At 36.8% G+C, this 19,319-nt stretch overlaps 1 protein-coding gene across 1 annotated transcript; it reads right to left on the bottom strand.

The window, feature by feature from the left end:
• Nucleotides 1-5,059: 5,059 nt before the first annotated feature.
• On the bottom strand, nucleotides 5,060-11,209 carry LOC123901647 (kinesin-like protein KIN-14I). Its single transcript, XM_045951685.1, has 12 exons — nucleotides 11,129-11,209; nucleotides 10,961-11,057; nucleotides 10,683-10,787; nucleotides 10,421-10,485; nucleotides 10,043-10,135; nucleotides 9,833-9,955; nucleotides 9,405-9,493; nucleotides 8,949-8,963; nucleotides 8,767-8,839; nucleotides 7,574-7,853; nucleotides 6,949-7,065; nucleotides 5,060-5,143 (listed from the first exon to the last, which is right to left on the bottom strand). The coding sequence occupies exons 6-11, from the start codon at nucleotides 9,906-9,908 to the stop codon at nucleotides 6,969-6,971; spliced, it is 630 nt and encodes a 209-aa protein (XP_045807641.1). The 5' UTR covers nucleotides 9,909-9,955; nucleotides 10,043-10,135; nucleotides 10,421-10,485; nucleotides 10,683-10,787; nucleotides 10,961-11,057; nucleotides 11,129-11,209; the 3' UTR covers nucleotides 5,060-5,143; nucleotides 6,949-6,968.
• Between the last annotated feature and the right edge of the window lie 8,110 nt (nucleotides 11,210-19,319).

Here is a 19,319-nt window from a genome sequence, read left to right as displayed (position 1 = left end):
AGGCCCATTGGGCCTCAAGCCCATTGGCTTGGCCCAATTCACGTTAACTCTCACTACTCGCCTAATAACTAAAGTACTCGATAAATAACTCTAGTTATTAACTTAATTAAAATGCCACGTTAAATAAAATATTTTAACTCATTAAAATTAATAAATGAAAAATTGGGTCGTTACAACTCTACCCTCCTTAAAGAATTTTCGCCCTCGAAAATTACCTGGAAATAACTCTGGATACGAACTCATCATCTTGCTCTCCAATTCCCACGTCGCATTCTCACCAGCGGGTCGTCCCCATACAACCTTCACCGAGGCGATATCTTTGTTCCTCAACTTCTTTACTTCTCTCCCTTCAATCCTTAAAGGCACAGTCTCGACCGTTAAGTCGTCCCTCACTTGAACATCATCCGATTCAATCACATGTGACGGGTCTCTAACATACCTCCTCAATTGTGACACGTGAAACACATCGTGCAAATTCGCCAATGATGGCGGTAAAGCAATCCTATACGCCACCTTCCCCACTCTTTTCAAAATCTGATAAGGACCAATAAACTTCGACGTCAACTTTCTCGACTTCAAAGCACGTCCAATTCCGGTAGTCGATGTAACTCTTAAGAAAACATGATCACCTTCTTGAAATTCAATGTCTTTCCTCCTCTTGTCGTGATAACTCTTCTGACGACTCTGAGACGCTTTCATCTTCTCTCGAATCCTTCTAATCTTTTTCGTAGTCTCTTGTACAATCTCCGGACCAAGAATCACACTCTCTCCGGATTCAAACCAACAAAGCGGTGTTCTACACCTCCTTCCATACAAAGCCTCAAAAGGTGCCATTCCAATACTCGAATGAAAACTATTGTTGTACGTGAATTCGATCAACGGCAAACACGAGTCCCAACTTACTCCTTGCTCCAAAACACAAGCCCTCAACAAATCTTCCAAAGATTGTATTGTCCTTTCCGATTGGCCATCCGTTTGAGGATGATAAGCCGAACTCAACCTCAACTTAGTCCCTAAAGCCTCTTGTAAACTTTCCCAAAATCTCGAAGTGAACCTCGGATCTCGATCCGAAACAATACTCGACGGAATACCATGCAACTTCACAATTTGCTCCACATAGATCTCGGCCAACTTAGGCACCAAGGTACCTCTCTTAATAGCGATAAAATGCGCACACTTCGTCAAACGGTCTACCACTACCCAAATCACTTCATAACCTTTAGTAGTCTTGGGTAAACCTCCCACAAAATCCATCGCAATACTATCCCACTTCCATTCCGGGATAAACAAAGGTTGCAATAAACCAGACGGTTTCTGATGCTCAATCTTCGACTTCTGGCAAACTAGACAAGCATAAACAAACTCAGAAATTTGCCTCTTCATTCCTGGCCACCAAAATAACTTCTTCAAATCTTGATACATCTTGGTTACTCCAGGGTGAATACTCATTCCACTCCTATGACCTTCTTCCAAAATCATCTTCTTTATTTCGGGCACATCGGGTACGCACACTCTTCCATGAAATCTCACAACTCCATTCTCGTCAACTTTGAAATTAGCTTCTTTTCCTTCCTCAACCACTATTGCCAACTTCTCCATTAACTTCTTATCCGTCTTTTGACATTCTTTGATATTCTCTAGAAAAGGATTCGTCAACTTCAACATTCCCAATTTCACACTCTTAGGAGTCACTTCACACACTAGACTCAAATCTCGGAATTCTTCAATCAACTCTAACTCTTTCACCATAAGTGATGACATGTGCAACGATTTCCTACTCAACGCATCGGCCACCACATTAGCCTTTCCAGGGTGATAACTCAAATCAAAGTCATAATCCTTCAAAAATTCGAGTCATCTTCTTTGTCTCATATTCAACTCCTTCTGATCGAATAGATACTTCAAACTCTTGTGATCACTAAAGACTTCAAACTTCGATCCATACAAGTAATGCCTCCATACTTTCAATGAAAACACAACTGCGGCTAACTCGAGATCATGTGTCGGATAGTTCCTCTCGTGAACCTTCAGTTGTCTCGACGCATACGCTACCACTTGACCTTTTTGCATAAGCACACCTCCTAGTCCCATCTTCGAAGCATCACAATACACGACGAAAGATTCCTTAGCATCCGGTAAAATCAACACAGGCGCGGTAGTCAACCTCTTCTTAAGCTCTTGAAAACTTTCTTCACACTTCACATCCCAAACAAACGCTTGATCCTTCCGAGTCAACTGCGTTAATGGCAAAGCCAACTTCGAAAATCCCTCAATGAACCTCCTATAATAACCAGCCAATCCAAGAAAACTTCTTATCTCTGAAACAGACTCCGGCGTTCCCCATTGCAATACGGCATCAACTTTCGCTGGGTCAACCGCTATTCCTCCACTTGAAATCACATGACCAAGAAAACTTACTTCTTTCAACCAAAATTCACACTTCGACAATTTGGCATACAACTTCTTTTCCTTCAAAACTTGTAAAACAATCCGCAAATGCTCCTTATGTTCCTCTTCGGACTTTGAGTAAACCAAAATATCATCGATGAATACCACTACAAACTTATCCAAGAATGAATGAAAAATCCTATTCATGTACTCCATAAAAACACCAGGTGCATTGGTCACACCGAAAGGCATCACCGAATATTCGTAATGACCATACCTCGTCCTAAAAGCAGTCTTTGGTATATCCTCCGTTTTCACTCTAATCTGATGGTATCCGGATCTCAAATCAATCTTACTAAACACGCAAGCTCCAACCAATTGATCCATCAAATCATCTATCCTCGGAAGTGGATACTTATTCTTGATCGTCACTTTGTTCAACTGTCGGTAGTCGATACACAATCTCATACTCCCTTCTTTCTTCTTAACCAACAACACAGGTGCACCCCACGGCGATACACTAGGTCGAATAAACTTCTTCTCAAGTAGTTCCTCTAGTTGCTTCTTCAACTCATTCAACTCTGATGCTGACATTCGATACGGTGCCATAGATATCGGACTAGTACCAAGTACCAAATCGATCGTAAACTCTACTTCTCTTTTCGGCGGTACATCTGACACGCCTTCCGGAAATACATCGGGAAATTCACAAACAACCGGCAACTCTTCCATCTTAACTTCACCTTCCATCTTCAAGGATGCAAACAGCGCATACACCTCTACAGGTTCCTTCAACGATTCTACTACTTCTTTCTTACTCATCAAATGCAAACTCTCCTCCGGTTTAGGAAACACAACAGTCTTCTCGCAACAATTGATATGGACTCGATTAAATATCAACCAGTTCATACCAAAGATAACATCTATTCCACTAAGTTGGATACACACTAGGTCCATTCCAAAGTGTCTACCAAACACGGTTACGGGACAGTCACGACATACGAGATGGGTAGTTACAGAACCATTAGCAGGAGTTTCTATTTCCATACGACCAGACATTTCAGACACAGGTATACTAAGACGCTTCATGCAATCAACGGATATAAAAGAATGTGTTGCTCCCGTATCAATAATCGCAATTAAAGGAGTGTTATAGATGAAACACGTACCTCTAATGAGATTATCCCCCTGATCCGCATCATCTCCACTCAAAGCAAACACCTTTCCCACAGTCTTCTTCGGCTTCTTGCACATAGGACTCTTGTGACCCTCTTCACCACAATTGAAACAAGTCACCTTCACTTGACACACATCCGACTTGTGTCCTAGCCTCCCACAATTGAAACACTTGTCCACCTTCTTTGGGCACTCATAAGACTTATGACCCAACTCACCACACTTGTAGCATTGTCCACCACCTCTCTTCTTTCCACCACTAGTCTCAACAACCTTCTTCCCCTTGTCACCATAAGGCTTCCCACGGTCTTGACCTTTTCCTCTCTTGTCACTCATGGCCTTGTAGTAGTTAGTCTTGGCCTTTCCATCATCATCACAGATACGACACTTATCCACCAAAGTTGCAAAGTCTCGGATTTGAGAAAATCCGATAAGATGCTTGATGTCCGGGCGCAACCCACTTTCAAACTTGACACACTTGTCATTCTCAGCTTCCACGGTGTTGTAGTGCGGACTAAACGCACATAGCTCCTCAAACTTCACGGAATACTCCGCCACAGACATGTTCCCTTGCTTGAGCTCCATGAACTCCACCACTTTCTTGTTCCTAATATCAGCCGGAAAGTACTTCCTCAAGAACTCTCCCTTGAACATCTCCCAAGTGATTACCACACCACCAACTCCCATCCTCAGCTTAGCATTCTTCCACCACTTGTTAGCTTCCTCACGAAGTACATAAGTACCCAAGGTCAACTTACTCTCCTCGGTACACCTCATAGCCTCAAAGACAATCTCTACTTCCTCTATCCACTTGACAGCAGCCTCCGGAGTATAGCCTCCAGTGAAAAGCTTCGGATTATGCTTCATAAACCTCTCCAACCTCATCTCATCTTCCCTCCCGGGGTTGATGATCTCTAGCCACGATGTTGGTTAAAGTAGCTATCGCATCTGCCATCTGATTGTTAGCCCTAGCCGCCATGATCCTGAACAACCAACCAATCCAAGAACAGACTTAGAAAGGTAATATCAACAGTGTTATCTCTACACAAGTTGAATATATGGGCAACTATTCCTAATTGGTTCCACATGAACCGACCTTGCTCTGATACCACTATTGTAACACCCAAACCCCTTAAACGAGAATTTATTAAATATAAATAAATAAAACACTTAAGAAGAATCTAGGCGTCACATGTTAAAAATTACAAACCACGGCATAATTTAAAATCATGCTAGCACAGCGGAATTAAAAGCGAATAATTAACATAGTGCATATCATACAATAGTCATAATTGTTCACACAATATCCCTAGGCTCTAGGCCATATCAACAAAGGATATTATGTTTACAACTCAAAAGATAGGATTAGCAAAGTCTAATATGCCATCACGGGCTTAATACAATTCAAACGAATAACCCGACCCGGTAAAACCCTATCAGAGCAATTCTATACAACCCATCAAAAGAGATATACAAAATATATCTAAAGGAGTAGTCTAGGCTAAACTCCTCACCAAAAAGCGCTACACTAAGCACGAGCAACTCCTCTAACTCCGAGCAGGATCCTCAACCTGAGAACCTGAACCCCCAACGGTCCAGCACATAACACAAAGCATGAGAGTTAGATCACATAATCAAAATATAAGTGCAAGTAAAAGGTACTTAAACACTCCATCAACAACAACAAGCATATTCATAATTTATAAACATGCATCACCATTAACTACTCAATTACAAGTTCTAAACATGTATAATCAAGTACCAAATAATCTATCTACAATTCATTACACTTAGCCAAATTATATGTCACATATCACTTATCAAGTAATGCACACATATAACCTAATGCAACTCTAATGCTTCAACTTCATGAATGTCAATCCTAGACATTACTAATGCATGTGGTACCATCTTCTTTATTAGAGTATCTCACCTCTAATATCCTTCTTTATCGGATAAATATAATCCGATATACTTCTTTATTGGAATATCCAATATCCTATTTAATTCATGAATGCATGTATATGTGTTCATGAATTCACTCACAATTAATTAGCATAAGCTCTTCATTTATTATGTGGAACACTATCCAACATACTTCATTATTAAGATTTAACAAAACCTTAATATTCTTCATTTATTACTTCATACATGATTAACAATCTTCAACGAATAGCAATGAGCATTATAAGCATCAACAAGCATCAATAATCATGCAAGAGTATCATTAAACCAAGTTACAATTGCCTACAAGTACTGTAAAACATCAACAAAAAGTTGCAGAAACAGAGGCCTTCGCTAAGCGAAGGCTTAGCGAGACATGGCGAACCTCATCAGTAAGTCACCTGCTCATGGCGAGCATTGGCGAGCTTCAGCGAACTATTCGCTGAGCGAAGGCTTAGCGAGCCTACGCGAACAATGCCAGAGACACACCTGCTCGTGGCGAGCTTCAGCGAGCTGTGGCGAGCTGCTCGCCACACGTTCGCTGAGCGAACCCTTCCTGTCAGGACAGTTCAAAAATTGCGATTTCTACACCAAATCACCCAAAAATCCCATTTTTCATGTTATAAATCCCAAAAGAGTTTGTATTCACACATAACAAACATAGATAGATACAAAAGGACAGTCCATTTCTCAGATCTACCTCTTAAACATCGAAAAAGTAAGGATTGACACTTTTTCATCAAAACTCTCAAGAACACAAAGTTCTTGAGTTTAATCTGTTATAAAACTCGTTTTTATCCATTATTTTCGTTCATTAATCATGTTAAAAGCATGTTAAACATATTAAGAACCTTAGGAACGAATTCCATCAAGAAAATCCGATCTAAGCTAAAACGAAAATGGGGTGGAGGAAGTTCGGGTGAGGAGAAATCGACATTCTCCCCTTCCTCGAGTCACCCACGATTAAGGAATCTACTCTCATACCTGGATTCGAAGAAAATACGAAGATTTGATCTTGATTCTCCTCACTTCCTTTGCCCTAGCTCTTGAGCTCTCTTCTCTCTCCAACTTGTCAAGAACAAGAACAAATGAAATGTTCCCTCATGACTTGGCCATATGGCCGCCCCACTCATGCTCACAAGGCCCATTGGGCCTCAAGCCCATTGGCTTGGCCCAATTCACGTTAACTCTCACTACTCGCCTAATAACTAAAGTACTCGATAAATAACTCTAGTTATTAACTTAATTAAAATGCCATGTTAAATAAAATATTTTAACTCATTAAAATTAATAAATGAAAAATTGGGTCGTTACAATGATCAGCAACACCAGGTGCCAAAATGTTCTTAATCTGAATCAAAGCAACATCTCGAGGATCAGGGAAAAGCCTTGTTGTATATCACATATTATTATTTAATCAATCTTGAAAGTGTTACTAACCTAAGATGCTACCTTTCTGTTCATTTGATGTGCGGACTCCAGCAAAAGAAATGAGAAAAAGTTGAGTTTTTGGGGTGACATGCTGGCGGACTTATTATGAAATACCTCCAGCTGGAGCTGCTCCAAGTCATTTAATGTTCATTATCCAAGGAATGTAAGTAATATTGGGTAAGATATCTTGTACTCGGCATATGAAGATGAGTTACACGAATTGAGTATGTCACAATTATGGAAAGAAGAATTTGCAATATATCCATACTGAGACAACTAAAAAGTAGCATTGTTGTGTCAAAACACACCTAAATTTTAGTGCAATAGTAATCCACGAATAGTATCCAGAAAAATAATCAACAAAACTTGGTAGTTAGTTTTTTTACCTTTAATTGTGATGCAAATTTAAATTTAAAAAATGACCAAATTGTTAAGGTTAAATTAGTCGAGAAAATTGTCACACTAAAATAGTGCACATTTCTTACAGACTCATTATCCAGCCTAGCAATAACCAATCGGCTTTCTCAAATTTGGTTTTTGTTAAGAACATATGAAATGACTATCTATTTTGAAATTTAAAATAAAGGACCTAAAAACTACAGTGCTAATTAGATTAAGAAGAATTAAAACTCACTTCTTAGTAGGCTGGGTAGAGTTTTCCACTAGAAGATCTCTTATATTCTCATTGTAAACCTCCAACATACTAACATGTAAGTCATACTTCATTACACCCTTTCTCTCTTCGGATATCCTAAACAATTCTTCAAGTGTTCGGTAATTAACTCCCCTCTCTTCTGGTGTTCCCTCCATTGTAAATGTTTTACTAGTTCTAGTTTGCCCATAAGCAAATATACAGACATTAAAACCATCCTTTACTGATGTAGCAATAGGTTTAGTTTGAGAAAAAACAGCCTCTGCATCATTATCAAATAACACACATTTGATCAGCTTCGAGAATGAAAATGAAATATTTAATGCAACGATATCAAAAGTTGCAACTCCTAATATACCATACCTTGGTTATTGAATGAAAATGCGAAATTTCTCAGCGAGCATTTGAACCAAACAGTTAATTGTATCACAATTGTGTGGGGATAGAAGAGTAAAGTAGTAATTTCCATAGAAATATTTAACATTAACATATATGTGTGGAAGTATAACTAGACCAGAAATACACACACACACATAAACACCAGAGAAAGATATTCCTAACCTGCCTTTACTGCTTCTTGCAACGTTTCAAGTACCGTATGCAAGGAAACCATATTAAGGTAACTAGATAACAACAAGTTGGTGTTCTGAATCAATCAATTTACTGATTTTCTGAATGTGATGGTATGATTAAATTTGATAATTTTCCATTCATTTACTTTAGAAATCATCGAAGGTTAGTCAAGGGGAAAAGAGTTGAAGGAAGTAAAAATTGAAAAGTTGGTGGATGAATTTCCACAGGCTATCTTCTCTTCAGGTATGGTTGTATTGGCTGTCCATTGTGTTTTTTTCCTTCAAAAATACTCGTGAGAAGGAATTCAGATCAGATTGTGGAAATAAAAAGGCTTGGGTTATGTTTCTTTAATCTGCCATACATACATGCATAAAATGAAGGAAAAAATCAATATATCCAGATTTTGCTGAAATCTGAGCGAAACAGTGCTTTAATATGAACTAGAAAGTGAGTAGTTCCTTCAATAGAAGGAAGGAAATTCTTCCACTAACTATTTTTATCAAACTTTGTCCGGTTTAATGTCATTTTCCTGCGTTATTTGAATAAGCTCTGATTTGTAAGCATTCTATTTGCAGGAAAGATAAATGATGACAAAGAATTACCTGGTGCAGCTTTATTATGCTTCTCTTTCACTCCTAAAAATGTGTACTCAGCCTGCTCGAGATAATCTGCAGCCTAAAGTGAAACATAGGTTGCATCATGAACACTTCTTAACTGAAAGTTCTAAAAGAAGTAAAGTATATATCAAGATCAATCAATTAAAATCAGGGCAAATTAAACTCACTTTGGTTACTGCTCGCTGGACAAAGAGAAAAGTGAAATACAAATATCAGACATGATCGGGGTATTTTAGGACTCGATCATACAACAAAGACAATTTTGTCCCCAATAGAATAATAAAAAGGAAGGAAAGAAGTTAGTATCTTCTTAATTTATAGTAACAATTTTATATGTTGCCAAATTATTTTTGTGCATAAGAAAAAATATAACAGAAGAGTACCTACATGCTTAAATATGCTATACTGCATTGATATCATTATCATGAAAGCAATGAAAATGTTTCTTTAAACTGTCTCAAACAGACTTACAAGTGTTTATGCTAGTAGATAAGTTCAAATAAGTCTATCCAAACAGACTCTTATTATATACCAGAAAGACTATTTCCTTATATATTATATACCAGAAAGACAATTTCCTTGTATCAATGAATGGTTGCAAGTAGTAACTTCAATTAACTCACCAGGAATAAACAGAGATTCGGGATCACCACAATTGCAATGGAAGTTGGAATTATCATAATATGATCACTGTATAACCCAGCACAGTAAACTAAACAAAGGTCAGTTATGCTGATATTATAAAATCCAGTGAGTTCAAAATTTATCAGAGAACGAGTGACCTAAATCTCGATATGAAACACGGTATTTCAAATTAGTAACAATTCAAGTAGACATGCAGATGCAGCATGATGAGAAGAATGAATGAAAGAGAGTATTGAAAAAATCTCTCTGCTCAGCCGATTGATCATTTCATTTTTAATTTTTTTTTTCAAAACCACCAAACCTCAATTTAAACAGTGCATAGAAATTTTAAAGAGTAATTGAAAAACATAAACACAATAACATCTGAATAATACCAAAAACAATTTAACAGTAAGATTTCTGGAACCTAGCACGAGTACCACGACCACCAAACTTCTTAGGCTCACAGCGTCTATGATCAGCAACAAGAAGAGTACGATCATAACGAACAAGAATATCAGGGCTTCAAAATTGAGGTAGATGATTTGTCCTGAAAAGAAAAATAATGACAAAATATAGATCAATAGTAGAAACGACGTAAGAGTAAAGAAAATTTTAACTCGAGAATATTGCTTACATTTAATGCCTTTTCAATTCCAGGAATGAGTGACCCAATGTGGTCTGCAAGACAGTTGGCCAAGACAATGAGTTCTTTCAGAACTTGGTCTCACTGATAAGGCCAGCCAAAATAACAGATTTCCATAAATATAAATGAAAAGCATAAGAAAGGGTGCATAGTTGTGTTAAATACTTAATACGAAAATACTGGAGGTACTTCTTGCATTATAATATTTCAATACACGTGGACAAAAATTAAGTCTGTTGTTAACTGTCCAAATACTCACGAAATCACTACGTTTATCAGCTACACAATCTTTAGACTAGTGCAGAAACTTTTTCTAATCCCTAGTTTTCATGTTTGCATATTTATAATAAACTGAGCCTGTCATATTACCTGACACAAATTATAATTTTGTTGTAGTCCCAATCTTCAACCCATCTACATACATATAGCACATCCTGGATAGTTGTTATAAACGTTTAATTACCAATTTAAAAAAGGTGCTAATCTTTTACTACTTGTCACATGTTTTACAGACAAACCAACTAAGTTTATTTAGTTAATAACTATAACAGACAAAAACTATGATGATAAACAAAGCACAATAAAGAAGAAAAAAATTACGTAAAACAATTATGAAGGAGTTTATGCTTACAAGTCAAGGCTTGGAAAATATATTTCTTCCACACCATTGCAGAGAACAATGACCTTCTTTTGAAGTACTACCTGCCCATTGTTTTTGTTGCATCCATAAAAAAACCTCCAATATAGTCAAAAAGACAAACTATAAGAAGCAAAACAAAATTATGTTTATTCAAAAACCTAAAGAAAAGAAATATGTTAAAATGGCAGACATGGTTGACTCTTAAATGGGATAAAGTTACATGGAATTAGTTAGGATACAAATAGGGGATGTGGAGAAAAAACACGAACCATGTCTATAAAACTTTCTTGGTTTTTCAGAATCTGATAATTCAAAATTAAACTTCACTTTACAAGCAGGGAAGAAATAATCGGTGCTTCAAAGATTCTTCAAGAAACAGATAATAAAAATCAGAATAAAACAATTACATATCAACTGTGGTGGTGTAATGGATAAACCTTCAATTATAACGTTTCCATGAATCACTACGTTTATCATCTTCTTTATGTTCCTAGGTATAATTGTAATGAAGTTGTTCTGAGAGAGGAGTGCTAGTTGTAACACCCAAACCCATTATTTATATATTTCTATCTTAGTAAAATCTTTTTCAAAATACGCAACGGAAAATCACATTTAATTTATTGAATATCGGTTCGAGTATTACACTCCTCTACTAAAATAATACTAATGTAATTAATTAGTAAAAACGGTGTTTATACAAAATAATCCTCTTTATCAAAATGTATAGTTTTACAAATAAATATCAAAAGCCATAAAGACTCTATAGTCTAAATACAACCCTTTTCCCGTGTCACAATCAGAGCGGAGCTTCACCGACGACTCGACATCGAATACCACAAAACCTGTGAATCTAGACCCCCAACGGTCCAGCACATAACACATAAAAGAGAGTTAGACAACATACTCAAAATATAAGTGTAAGTAAATGGTACTGAAACACTTCTTCATAAAAACATGCATAATCATACATTATACATATACATCACCATCATTCATGCATATTCATATATCATGCATATACTTCATTTATCACATAATCAATCATTCACAAAATACACCAAACATATAGTTTCACGTCGTCTCGGACAATACCAAAACATCAACAAATATCACATAACTCAATTACAAATAGGGATATACATAAAGTTCCTAATGTAATCTAACACCACAAATACATTGTTCAGATTATGGTCATGACGGACCCTGCGTTGTTCATTTTATAGTCATGACAGACTCTGCTCCTCACATACGGATTAACAATCAACATTTACCAAGTACGTGTCAAACATCATTTATCATAAAATGCACACATAATCCCTAATGCAATCTAATGCTTCACATTCATGCTATGTCCTCTAGACACCTCTAATGCATGTGGTACCATCTTCTTTATTAGAGTATATCACCTCTAATATCCTTCTTTATCGGATAAATATAATCCGATATCCTTCTTTATTGGAATATCCAATATCACATATATTCATGAATGCATGTATGTATTTCATGAATTCACTCACAATCAATAGCATTAAGCTCTTCATTTACTAATGTGGAACACTATCCAACATTACTTCTTTATTAAGATAACACTATACCTTAATATCCTTCTTTATCGAATAACATAATTCGATATACTTCTTTATTAAGTTAATTAACACCTTAATATACTTCTTTGACATTTTAACAAACATCATCAACACAATCAACAACAATTATATTCCACACATATAATCAACAACTATCATCACAATACAATTAATCATGGTTATAAACACCTAATTGCATGTTAGGATACCTTAAATCCATGTTACAAGTGCCTAATTGCAATTAAAACAACTATCAAAAAGTTGCTGGTCCAGTACTGTTCGCTAAGCGAAGGCTTAGCGAACCTCACCAGGGGATCACCTGCTCATGGCGAGCATGCAGCGAGCTGTGGCGAGCTGTTCGCCACACGTTCGCTGAGCGAAGGCCTAGCGAGTGTCTCCTGTCAGGACAGTTCAAAACTTGCGTTTTCTACACCAAATCACCCAAAAATCCCATTTTTCATGTTATAAACCCCAAATAAGTTTATATTCAAGCATAACAAGCATATCTAAACACAAAAGGACGGTTCATTTCACCGATCTACCATTTTTACTACGAAAAAGTAGAGATTTAACATTTTTACTCAAAACTCTCAAGAACACAAAGTTCTTGAGTTTAATCATCTATAAACTTCGTTTTTATCCAATAAATTCGTTCATACATCATGGTAAGAGCATGTTAAACATGTTATGAACCTTAGAATCGATTTTCATTAAGAAAATCCATTCACAACTAAAACGAAAATGGGGTGGAGGAAGTTCGGGTGAGGAGAAATCGACATTCTCCCCTTCCTCGAGTCACCCACGAATATGAAATCTACTCTCTTACCTGGATTCGAAGAAAACACGACGAAGATCTCGAATCCCTAGCTCTCCCTTGCCCTAGCTCCTCAAGCTCTCTGTTCCTCTCTTCAAGAACACAAAGAACATGAGAAATGAATTCTCTCTTCCCTCACTATGCCCATATGGGCGCTCCACACACACACAAGGCCCATTGGGCCTCAAGCCCAATTGGCTTGGCCCAATAACACGTTAACTCACTCTACTCGCCTAATAACTAAAGTACTCGATAAATAACTCAAGTTATTAACTTAATTAAAATGCCACGTTAAATAAAATATTTTAACACATAAAAATAATAATATGAAAATTGGGTCGTTACAACTCTCCCCCACTTAGAAGATTTTCGCCCTCGAAAATTACGCTACTAAAACAACTCCGGATAACTCCTGTATCCGACCCTCCAACGAAACACTCAAAACGCTACACATTACTAAGTTTGACAAAATTGGTTTATCCCATCCAACACAATTTTTGTCTATTTATCAACAAGAGATCAAGGACGGCCAGTTCCTCAATTTGTCGATAGATAGTCAACAATCATGATATCGGCATAAACCATTCTTATCAAACCGCTAAAACGTCAACTTCGCACGAAACATCCACAGACTCACATTCTACGGTACTCACAACTCTGCCCCAAAACAGGTACAACCAATCGAACACTCTCCGAAAGATACTTCCACAACTCCATAATTCTCATAAATCTTTGATTCCCTCATGAATTACTTAACTGTGCTACACCACTTATTCATATTCGAATCTTATTCCAACTTATCACTCGATATTTCAATTCCAACAATCACTTGATGACCAACATTCTCAAACTTCATTGACACATGCTAAAAACTACCGTCTCTAACCGTCAAATTCCTTTTCTCACATTGAGTCGAATCCAATACGACTACTCTGTTCCCAAGTAATCTCTCAACCAATATTTGCATTCCTTAACGCAAACATTTTCCAATACCACTTCTCATTAATCCCTTAGCAAATCGCTACTTCAAAATTAGGCTACCGCCTAAAATTGGTTCTCCAAACAATCATAACCTCTATCTCGTTGATTCTAAACGACATCTTCAATTCGCCCATAATCCATCTATCGATGTTCCTCATCATCTTGCATTGCAACAAGCATACTCTTCTCCGTTTATTCACTCATCGAATTCTTATTCACCTCCGACCTCTACCAATCATTATCTCTCTATGGACAACTATCTTTAAACTCTCCCTTAGTACGTTCGATACCAAAATCAAACTCTTGAATTTAATCTACAAAGCTCCAAATATTCGTCATACAATCTAATTCTATCCATTAAATTCTAATCAACCTTTGTCTTAGTATTCTTACTCATGACTCCTTGTCTAATCCCAATATGACATCTCTAGAAAATTTCCAAAATTCTCGTCCAAATACATTTTAAGTTATGCACCAAGTCACTACCGTTCCATCATCCATGATGAAACAATTTAAAATCCTTTACTTCATTGTCACCGATTGTGACCATACCACATCAACATCCACGATGCATCTAACAAAACTAGTCTCTACCGACTCTTCCATTCCATGAATCCAAATTCCTTAGCAAATACTTACTCACTCTTATCTTTTGGGCACTACAAAATGCTCTCTGACACTTACTTTAGGCATAGCCTTCAACTCCTTACTATATGTGCTAAAACACGACATCTACTCACATGTGCGATAATCCTTTTCGCAAATTCTCACTTAACACAAGTCACTTCCAACATTATCTCCCATTACTCATTCTCTGCACGTTCTTTAACGGCTAACTTTCTTATTCTTCATCATTCAAAAATGATACCTCTCTTTTAGCTTCATCTCCACCTCTAGGATCTCTACGTTCTCGTTCAACATGTGACACAAATTGTCCGGTCATTATCCAAATCCAATCACTCTTTCTTCGACAAGCCTCTCACAAAATCTTTCGAATTGTTATCCTACTTCCATCTTCGAATAAACTCGACTACTCATACAATCCTTACTTCCAACGATTCAACAAACATACCAATCCTATTATGATATTTCTCAATTCCATTCTCATCTACTTTAAAACTTACTTCCCTTCCTTGATTAATTAACACCAACGGTTCACTAATCTTCACATCTCTTTCTCTAAGCTTCTCAAATCTCTTCTGAAAATCACTTCACACACTAGACTTAGAATTCCAAATTGTTCAACCAATTCAACATACTACCATATGCACGACTCACGTAAAACTTCTTACTCCAACATCCGGTACAACATTTGATCCACTTGGATGACAACTTACTTCAAAATCATCACCTCCCCAAGAATCTTAATCACTCCCTCTTCCTCACATTCGACTCCTTTCGATCAAACAGGTACTTCAACTTTGGTCCACAAAACACGCCTCCATACTTTTAGTGCAACACACGATCTCCAATCATTCCGAATACTCTTCATCTCACTTAACCAATCTCACTAACGCCTCACGGCGAAACACTTGGTCCGACAACTCCTCTTCTAATAGTTTCTCACAACTTGTTGTTCCCATCCATTCCACTTCGAACAATGTCACCACTTCCTGAATATTCCGCTTCAAGAACATCTTTACTCATCCAATCTTCTCACGTTCGAAACATCTCGGAGGGATATAACCTTCTCCCCCACTTATCTCAAACCCACGTACACTCTTCCACTAGAACTTCTGGTGCTCACACCTAACGGTTCTATCGCCTCTAAACATATTCTTCCCAAAAGAAGAAACTAGTATCGACATCGTTTACACGCATGTCGCATACAGGGGCAAAACCTAACCCACGATACCTAACACTAACACAAATTCATGCAAGCATTCAAGTAACCTATACTTCCCTCACTTTTCAAAGTTAGGAAATCAAAACAACACAAAAAAAATGAACATTGCATAGCAACAATTCATATTCACATTTATCCTAGCCCTAGTAAACACAAGAAGGCAAGAATCTCACATCCAATCAACTTAGGACACGACATCAACAAAATAAAATTCTTGTCTACTTCCCTCGCTTAGCAAAAGCTAGCGAGCTCCCGGCGAGACAAGTCACAAACATTCACAGGATTTAGCAAGACTTAGCGAGATTTAGCGAGGTTCATTCTTCGCCTAGCGAGCACATCCAAAAATCTGGGTGCTCTGCTACGGTTTTGAACTTACGCTCACTAAACTCTCGTTTTCTCGACTCACTAATCCACAAAATCCAAAACTTCAAGCATATAACATCATTATAAACTTGAAAGCACAATTAGAATCATGCATCAACAATCACAACATAGAATTATGAGATCTTCATGTTTTTACTCATAAAACGCATAGCAATTCAAATTCCTAGTAATCATCTAGCACATGTTATAAACAAAACATATAACAAACACACACAAAGATTCACTAACATCCTACTCTTCTCAATTTCATGAAATATTTTAGTTTTCACTTAAAAGAAAATAATTTTATATTTTCACCAAAATCTTCAAGAAATAATATTAGTTTTTAAAATTATTTCAAATCGTCATCACCACAAGCAGTTTTATATCATGCTGGATTATCACATGCAGTTTTATATCATGCCGGATCATCACATGCAGTTTTATATCATGTCGGATCGTCAACAATTAGCAAATAAGCATCAACCAGCCAAGTTTAAACTACACAAAGGTTAAACTCTAAGCATATACAACTATTATAAACATAGAAGTATAATACTCACACATCTACTCACAAAAAGAATGGATAATCTAATCCAATCCACATCACTCATAGTTCCTAGACGAACAACATGAATGATTTCACAAAACAAACACAACAATATTGTTAGACAAACACGACTGACACACAACACTCAATTGGTCTGACTGCACAGACCTGCTCTGATCGACACATAACCCACACAGTCCGAAGACAACGGGGCTCTGATACCAATTGTAACACTCAAACCCATTATTTATATATTTCTATCTTAGTAAAATCTTTTTCAAAATACGCAACGGAAAATCACATTTAATTTATTGAATATCGGTTCGAGTATTACACTCCTCTACTAAAATAATACTAATGTAATTAATTAGTAAAAACGGTGTTTATACAAAATAATCCTCTTTATCAAAATGTATAGTTTTACAAATAAATATCGAAAGCCATAAAGACTCTATAGTCTAAATACAACCATTTTCCCGTGTCACAATCAGAGCGGAGCTTCACCGACGACTCGGCATCGAATACCACAAAAGCTGTGAATCTGGACCCCCAACGGTCCAGCACATAACACATAAAAGAGAGTTAGACAACATACTCAAAATATAAGTGTAAGTAAATGGTACTTAAACACTTCTTCATAAAAACATGCATAATCATACATTATACATATACATAACCATCATTCATGCATATTCATATATCATGCATATACTTCATTTATCACATAATCAATCATTCACAAAATACACCAAACATATAGTTTCACGTCGTCTCGGACAATACCAAAACATCAACAAATATCACATAACTCAATTACAAATAGGGATATACATAAAGTTCCTAATGTAATCTAACACCACAAATACATTGTTCAGATTATGGTCATGACGGACCCTGCGTTGTTCATTTTATAGTCATGACAGACTCTGCTCATCACATACGGATTAACAATCAACATTTACCAAGTACGTGTCAAACATCATTTATCATAAAATGCACACATAATCCCTAATGCAATCTAATGCTTCACATTCATGCTATGTCCTCTAGACACCTCTAATGCATGTGGTACCATCTTCTTTATTAGAGTATCTCACCTCTAATATCCTTCTTTATCGGATAAATATAATCCGATATCCTTCTTTATTGGAATATCCAATATCACATATATTCATGAATGCATGTATGTATTTCATGAATTCACTCACAATCAATAGCATTAAGCTCTTCATTTACTAATGTGGAACACTATCCAACATTACTTCTTTATTAAGATAACATTATACCTTAATATCCTTCTTTATTGAATAACATAATTCGATATACTTCTTTATTAAGTTAATTAACACCTTAATATACTTCTTTGACATTTTAACAAACATCATCAACACAATCAACAACAATTATATTCCACACATATAATCAACAACTATCATCACAATACAATTAATCATGGTTATAAACACCTAATTGCATGTTAGGATACCTTAAATCCATGTTACAAGTGCCTAATTGCAATTAAAACAACTATCAAAAAGTTGCTGGTCCAGTACTGTTCGCTAAGCGAAGGCTTAGCGAAGGCTTAGCGAACCTCACCAGGGGATCACCTGCTCATGGCGAGCATGCAGCGAGCTGTGGCGAGCTGTTCGCCACACGTTCGCTGAGCGAAGGCCTAGCGAGTGTCTCCTGTCAGGACAGTTCAAAACTTGCGTTTTCTACACCAAATCACCCAAAAATCCCATTTTTCATGTTATAAACCCCAAATAAGTTTATATTCAAGCATAACAAGCATATCTAAACACAAAAGGACGGTTCATTTCACCGATCTACCATTTTTACTACGAAAAAGTAGAGATTTAACACTTTTACTCAAAACTCTCAAGAACACAAAGTTCTTGAGTTTAATCATCTATAAACTTCGTTTTTATCCAATAAATTCGTTCATACATCATGGTAAGAACATGTTAAACATGTTATGAACCTTAGAATCGATTTTCATTAAGAAAATCCATTCACAACTAAAACGAAAATGGGGTGGAGGAAGTTCGGGTGAGGAGAAATCGACATTCTCCCCTTCCTCGAGTCACCCACGAATATGAAATCTACTCTCTTACCTGGATTCGAAGAAAACACGACGAAGATCTCGAATCCCTAGCTCTCCCTTGCCCTAGCTCCTCAAGCTCTCTCTTCCTCTCTTCAAGAACACAAAGAACATGAGAAATGAATTCTCTGTTCCCTCACTATGCCCATATGGGCGCTCCACACACACACTCCCAATTGGCTTGGCCCAATAACACGTTAACTCACTCTACTCGCCTAATAACTAAAGTACTCGATAAATAACTCAAGTTATTAACTTAATTAAAATGCCACGTTAAATAAAATATTTTAACACATAAAAATAATAATATGAAAATTGAGTCGTTACACTAGCAACACACTCTTTAACAAACACACTCTAACACACTCTCTTTTATTGGTTAAAATT

Source organism: Trifolium pratense, unplaced genomic scaffold, assembly GCF_020283565.1.
Source record: "Trifolium pratense cultivar HEN17-A07 unplaced genomic scaffold, ARS_RC_1.1 scaffold_71, whole genome shotgun sequence".
NCBI lineage: Eukaryota > Viridiplantae > Streptophyta > Magnoliopsida > Fabales > Fabaceae > Trifolium > Trifolium pratense.
This window is presented reverse-complemented; position numbering and strand designations above follow the sequence as displayed.